The sequence below is a fragment of the Sinocyclocheilus anshuiensis genome, unplaced genomic scaffold (genome assembly GCF_001515605.1).
Source record: "Sinocyclocheilus anshuiensis isolate Anshui unplaced genomic scaffold, SAMN03320099.WGS_v1.1 scaffold775, whole genome shotgun sequence".
NCBI lineage: Eukaryota > Metazoa > Chordata > Actinopteri > Cypriniformes > Cyprinidae > Sinocyclocheilus > Sinocyclocheilus anshuiensis.
The window spans coordinates 725121-732921 of record NW_015552614.1 but is presented as its reverse complement, the minus strand read 5'-3'; the positions used below and the strand labels follow the sequence as shown (position 1 = coordinate 732921).

The 7801-nt window shown below is 39.4% G+C and overlaps 1 protein-coding gene across 1 annotated transcript; it reads right to left on the bottom strand.

The window, feature by feature from the left end:
• Positions 1–6192: 6192 nt before the first annotated feature.
• Positions 6193–7801, bottom strand: LOC107665948 (neuropeptide FF receptor 1-like). Its single transcript, XM_016457019.1, has one exon. The coding sequence runs from the start codon at positions 7528–7530 to the stop codon at positions 6193–6195; it is 1338 nt and encodes a 445-aa protein (XP_016312505.1). The 5' UTR covers positions 7531–7801.

Here is a 7801-nt window from a genome sequence, read left to right as displayed (position 1 = left end):
AAGTGTTACTACTAAATACCCAACCCAGGCCAAACATGCTATACCTAGCTACAGAGGCGGACTTACCCATTAGGCAAAGGTAGGCGACCGCCTTGGGCCCCCAAAAGCCAAGGGCCCCCTAAAATGCTTTTCATATACGGAATGCGCATTAAGCGCTGACATGAGAATGGTTGCTTTTTACAGTGTTTATCACCACGACAACCGTTTGCGTGTCCGAGTTGAACACACTTCTCGTGTATCCTGCTTGTGGCAAATGAAAATATCATGTATCTGAAGCTGTAATTAAATATTGAGCAACAGTGCATATTATATGTTTATTGTTTTAAATGTAAATGTTTAAAATACCAGGGACGCGGGAAGTAGGGGTGCTGAGGGGGCTGCAGCACCCCCTGTTTTCACATGGTTGCAAATGCAACGCCAGGTTTGTTCATTTAAATTTATTCAGTTTTAGCATTTAATAATTTATTTGTAATGATCTCTTAAATGTAAATTGTACGTGGGCTATAATAAACCCATGTTTATCTTTATAAACATGATTAATTTTACTTGTGATGTTTTCTATATGGGATGATTAGCCTAATCCTCATGAACACGTGACGCTAGCCCACCCCCCCAACACGGACACACACAGCACCCCCGACCGAAAGCATCTTCCCGCGCCCCTGCCGCTTACTCATTTAGAAGAGTAAATTGAGAAGGACCCAAGTAGAGGACGCATACGCAGTTACTTGTTTGGTTGATATAATCCTTAGGTGTGTAAATGTATAATTTCCATTTCATTATTTTTTCATTTAAATTTGCAGTTAAAATAACTAAAATAAGTGTATTTTAAAGTTTAGGATTAGACAGCCTTCGGCACACAGGCTTACGCTGGTAACACTTCAGTGGACTTTCCTCCTCAATATAGGCTATATTTTTCTCATTCTCACTAATTCAATTTTTTATATGAATGAATCTCTGAAGGGAACCGACTGTCTTCAGAAAAGTTTCGGTGGCATTTTCATTTTATCTGATAAAGTAGCGTTTATGAGCAGCACTGCTTTGTTTACAGCCGTTACCGGGGAAACCGCTGTATTTCTGATGTTCCAAAAGCGCTTCCTGCTGGCAGAGAATGTATGTGCATTTTCAATAATCCCATCTGCAGTTTTTGTTCAGACCAATGCGAAAATCCACCCACATAACCCCATTTTAAATGAATATCATATTTTATACTTCCGACTCATCTCTTTTCTTAAAAAATGGTTTAAAGGCTCAGTTGTGAAGTTTATCATTTTTATCAAGCCATTATAACATGTACATGACAAAATGTAGAAACATTGGACACAACTGTGGGGCACCATTATGCAGCAGCAAGCATCACAACAAAAAAGGAACCTCAAGACTGATCTAGGTAAATGTGTGCAAATACATAGGGCCCCATTCCTATGTTTTGCCTGGGGCCCCAAAATCACTAAATCCGCCCCTGCCTAGCTATATTTGAGTTAGCATAATTTATGTTATTTAATACTTAACATAGTTTAATTATGTTTATTATGATTTAAAAATGTCTGAAATTAAACAATTTAGAACTACCTAAAAAAATACAAAATCCGATTCTAGTTACTTCCAAAAAAAAATTGTTCACTTACATTTTTTCATGTTCTATTGGATACTCGTTTTAAATTATTCACTGTTAAGCCGCTCATTTGATTTTGATTGCTCTAAACATAGCTGTATCATATAGCAAACATATTTGATCAGATCAATATCTGATCTGATAGTAATATCTTTAAAAAGATTTTACCTACTTTATGCCTATATACAGTGTGCCATTGTAGTTACGTTTTGTTCTAGCCTATACAGTAGTTTAGCTAACTACTTAAAATGTAGTTTTCAAATTTCAAAGTTGCTTCCATAACACCGCAGTGAGTTACACAACACTGACAGTTTGATGCTGAGACTGGAAGGCAGAATCAGGCCCACCACAGGTACACTACATACACATCAGCATGTACACACATATACACACACTGTTAAATTACATCATAGGTTTTTTCAGATACTAGACTTACAGTGTGTGAATGCACAGATGCTCATATAGTATATACATGCAAAAAAGGCACCAGCTGTATAATAAAAATAATGCCTTCTGCCAAATAATCTCTTTAGACAAGAACAAAATCTGGTCCAGCCTGCATAATGCCCACGGAATACATTAACACTGAAACTGTGAGCCAGGACCCGTCACCCAGCATCAGAGCCTCAACTCACTGATGCTCTTGTCTATACGAATGGGAGCAAATCCCTGCCTCCATGTTCCAACATCCAGTGTCAAACCTTCCCAGAATCTGTTAAAGCAGCAAAGGGAGGTCCAATTATCTCTTAAAACCAATGGTTTTTAAACTGAATTTTTAACAAGCACATATGGGAGTGGAGTTTGAGTGTACACATACTTTTGGCCATGTCTGTACTTATAACTACTGTAAATACACACATACAATACTAAAAAATTACACACATTCATATCTCTTGGGCTAAATGTCACAATCAATCTACACAGAGTCTGTGCTGATGAAGATGAACTCATTGATAATGTATAAAAGGACCAGCTCAGGACTGCCAGCTTGCAGAATTCACTGACAGTCATTATTTTCAAGATGCAATGTGTATGTGCATGTTTTATCGCTAAATTTAATTGATGAAAAAAAAGAAAACCAATTACACTCACTGGTAACTTTATAGGTACACCTGTTCAACTGCTTATTAATGCAAATATCTAATCAGCCAATCACATGGCAGCAACTCAATGCATTTAGGCATGTAGATATGGTCAAGACGATCTGCTGAAGTTCAACCCAAGCATCAGAATGGAGAAGTAAGGTGATTTAAGTGGCTTTTTTTACTCAATTTTTTTTTACTTTAATACTTTTTGAGTATTTCAGAAACTGCTGATCTACTGGGATTTTCACTCAAAACCATCATAGGGTTTACAGAGAATGGACCAAAAATGAGAAGATATCCAGTGAGCAGCAGTTCTGTGGATGAAAATGCCCTTTTGACATCAGAGGAGAATGGCCAGACTGGTTCTAGCTGGTAGAAAGGCAACATGAGTTACAATCGAGGTATGCAGAAGAGCATCTCTAAATGCACAACAGCAGAGGAATACACCAGGTGTCACTCCTGTCAGCTAAGAACAGGAAACAGGCTACAATTCTCATGGGCTCACTAAAACTGGACAACAGAAGACTGACAAAAAGGTCTGATGAGTCTCGATTTCTGTTGCAACATTTGGATGGTAGGTCAGAATTTGGCAGAAACAACATGAAAAATGGATCCATTCTGCCTTGTATCAACAGTCCAGGCTGCTGCTGGAGCTGTAATGCTGTTGGGGGTTATTTTCTTTGCACACTTTGGGCCCTTTAGTACCAATTGAGCATTGTTTAAATACCACAGCTTACCTCAGAATTGTTACTGATCATGTTCATCTCTTTATGACCACAGCGCAATCATCTTGTGATGGCTACTTCCAGAGGGACAACCTGTGTATATATATCACATATCAAAATGTACAGAATCTCTTCATGGATTTTTCTGAATGCTGCTATATTTACAAACTCCATAGTCTGATTTATGTTCCTTTGGTGTATTTTTGTGCTCCTAGTAATACTTAATATTGTGTGCATCACTGACAACCTTAGTACTGAGTTCAAACATCTCAGGTATACTGAAAATATTATATCAAGCTGAGATACTGTCAACTGTACACCATTTTGGCAGTGGAGATGCAGTTATTTATAGGTTTATATAATTACATAATGTAAGCATGACAAAAATAGATCACTGCAGCACTTTCAAGGTTGAATGGAGGCTTGATATCAGGACCTAAGGATGGTATGAATAGACAAAGCACAAAAGACAGGAACAGAATTCACATCTTGTAAATGCAATGTGCATGATGCAAGACATTCCTGTGATAAATATAGTGATGGTAACACTCCAATTAGCTAACAGCATCAGTTATATCTCTATGTGATCATGCAATCAGCTATCCACATTCAAGCCATCAGAATCAATCAAACTGATTGTCCCCAGACTGCACTACAAGGCACTTAAGAGCTTCTGGCTGCTTGTAAGAAAGAGATGAAGAAAGGGAGAGAGAAAGAGTAGGGCAGGAGTGACAGAATGAAATGTAGTAGTTTACTGTAAGTTCCCTTGACATATAAAGTCATGTGCTCTGTGACACATAATGCTTTTATGCTGTTGATTGTTGAATCTACATTCAACAATACATACTTTGTAATGACAAGATGGTGTAGTGTAACTTATACACAAGACACCTCACACACTATATAGCAGAAAACATTCATATTTATAGTCATATTCATGGCAAAATAAATACCTGTATAATTGTGTGTAAAAACTAGAGCAGGGAGGTATTATAACAGTAAACAATGTCACCAAACTACACAATTTAATTTATGTTTTGTCAGCTAATGACTGAAATATTTAAAGGGGTCATATGATGCGATTTCAATTTTCCTTTCTCTTTGGAGTGTTACAAGCTCTTGGTGCATAAAAAAGATCTGTAAAGTTGCAAAGACTAAAGTCTCAAATCCAAAGAGATATTCTTTATAAAAGTTAAGAGTCAGCCACGCCTACCTAAAACGGCTCGTTCTAACATGCCCCCACATATCTACCTCACTATGTGGGAAGATTTGCATAATCCCGCCCAAATGTTCACACAAAGAAAGAAGGTGTAACTTTTATTCTGTGAATGCGCTGTGTGATTCGTTGTGAAAGCGCGAAATAATGTTCTTTTTAGCAGCACCATATGACCCCTTTAAAACAATGAAATCTGCACATTCTCCAACTATTTTTGATTTCATTAATAGGTCTGCCTCCATCATAACTGTCAAACTTCTTTTTGTTGTAGCTTCTTATGCAACAGCTGTTATAAAATTTCGAAGTCAATAAAATATTTAACGTTTTCACAAGAGGGCATTCCTCACAGAATAAAAAATATATATATATATATGTGTGTGTGTGTTTTTGAAAGAAGTATCGTTTGCTCACCAAGGCTGCATTTATTCGATATAAAATACAGTATACTGAAACATTGTGAAATATTAATACCACTTAAAATAACTGATTTGTATTTAAATAAATTATAACATGTAATGTATTCTTTTAATGGCAAAGCTGAATTTTCAACATCATTACTCCTGTCTTCAATATCACATGATCCTTCAGAAATCATTCTAATGTGCTGATTTGGTACTCAGTAAACATTTCTTATTATCAATGTTGAAAACAGTTGTGCTGCTTAATATTTTTGTGGAAACTGTGATACATTTTTTTAAGGATTCTTTGATGAATAGAAAGTTCAAAAGAGCAGGATTTATTTAAAACTAAATGTTTTAGTAACAATGCAAGAATTTTTGTCACATTTGATCAGTTTAATGCATCCTTGCTTAATAAAATGATCAGTTTCTTTCAAAAGAAAAAAAATCTTACTGACCTCAAACTTTTGAACGGTAGTGTAGTTTAGAATCTGTCTTCAGTAAGATAACAGTGAGAAGAGGGTGATGACTTGAGATGCAGATGGTTTCCACATTTAGAAGAGGAGGTGAGAAGCTGTGAGTGTGTTCACAGAAAGACATTTCCATGTGTTTCTTCACCACAGACAGTAGGTGTGAGTGCGTATATGTGTCTGGGTTTCACTCAAATTATCATTTTAATTAAACCGCTCTGCCAGACATAGATGCAGCATTTAATGACGTTAAACTTGATTTTTCTTAAGACACTGCTCTAGGCAAAACTTAGCAACATAACCGTATACATTCTGCATTGAACCACTTTATTCCTTTATGATATAGATTCATGTGATGAACCCTTATAAGTTTCAACAGCAAGATATTTATTACATATTATTAGCACATTTACGGCAGATCGAAACATCATCAACAGAGTTACATCTACTCCACCTGGAATATCCAATATCAATCCTTGAAAGTTATTTCAAAACATGAAGACAGTTCATACAAAAATGAAAAATCATGTCATCGTTTACTCATGTCGTTCCAAACCTGTATGATTTGAGAGTAAGTAAATGCTTTTTCTGCAAACTAACCCTTAAATCCAGTTTTCTAGAAGCACAAAACACAAAGCACAACACATCTGAATGTGAATGTTAACAGCAGTGCATCAGGTCTGCTATGTATCCAGTGTAATCACCTCAGCCATTCCTAAGTGGTAAGGCAAGCTCATTGACTCACACGTGCGAGTTTGAGTCCACCACATCGACAGATTCAGGTTCCCACTGTCCTCCCCGCAAGAGTTGGTTGAGTTTTCGGTGGTGCTCCCATGAGATTTGTCTTGATTCTGCAGGTTGAATATTTTTGGGAGGGAGGCCAGAGCCAGCGCCGAGGCCGGGGATGGGCCGCAGAGGCGCAAACGCAAAGCCTTGGCTGAGCGGTGGAGGTCACCAATGAAGCAGTAGCAAAAAGGGTTGAGAGAAGAGTTGGTGAGGCCCAACCATTGTGCAAAGGGTCTGGTTTGTAGGAGCCAGTCCGGTGGATGGCGTAACTCACGGTCCAGCCAAATATCAGTCACATACATTGGCAACCATGACAGAGCAAAGAGCAGCACCAAAGCTGCGACCATTCGTGCGATTTGCCTGCGCCCCTGCAGCCTTGTTTCATGAAGTGCCTGGGAACGGGGATCCAACTCTGTGAACCGACCCTCAGAACCATTGCTACGCAGCCGGCGACATGTGAGGAAAGCTAGAGTGAGATTAAACCCAACAGGTAGGCAGTAGAGGGCACTGAACAGCAGGACGTTGTATGCCTGTCGCAAGCGCGGCTGAGGCCACACCTCTCCACAGACAGGCAGCACGATGGCCAGCCCTTCGATCAAAGCTACTTCATCACGCCTGGTTACTATGGCGACTGGCATGCAGATCACCGAGGAGACAAGCCACACGATTGTGACAGAGGCAAGGATGCGTCGACGAGTAAAGTTGGCACGGGACTGTAGCGGCGAGTGAACCGCATAGTAGCGGCTGATGCTGATGACCGTGATGCTCAGGACGCTGGCGGAAACTGACACCGCTTGCGTGAAGGGCACCGCGCGGCACAAGAAGTCCCCGTACACCCATGGTGTATAGATGCGGTGACCCAGGGTGACGGGCATGCAAACACAAACCACTGCCAGGTCACACACCGCTAAGTTTATTAGCAGGCAACGGGTGGCGCTCGCACCTGACAGTCGCATGCTTCCATGCTGGCCCAGTAGGACTTTGAGGGACATGACATTCCCAAAAAACCCCACAAGGAAGGAAATAGAGTACAGGACAGTCAAGATAATGGTGCCAGGTTCTTGGATGGTGAGGAACAGCTGCCATTCTAAAGCCGCATTATCCTGGAAGAAGAAGGTGCTGTTGAAGAAGCTGGCTGGAGCCGACCTGCTCTTGTTTTGAGGTTCACGCTGAAGGTCCAGTGCCCTTGGAAAGTCATAGAGCTGGGTTGGTGGCTGATCTGGGGTCAGATTCATAGTGGTTTTCACGTGACTGAACTACATCATAACTGAACTGCATAACTAAAATTACATAGTTTTAATTTACTTTTCAGGTACCAAAGTTTCCATTCATGCACAAAAATGCTTAAAGACCATGAAGGAAAACATGATCTCAAATCCATTGTTCTTTCCTTCGTCGTTTCACTTATTACTCAAAACCAATGCACCTCTTCTTCCACACAGTATCAAATACAGAATTCACTTTTATCTTCCCAGACAATAAGGATGACATCAAAAGCATAGAAGA

Excerpts from the sequence above, each read along its gene's own strand:
- LOC107665948 (XM_016457019.1), bottom strand. The coding sequence starts at position 7,530 with ATGAATCTGACCCCAGATCAGCCACCAACCCAGCTCTATGACTTTCCA.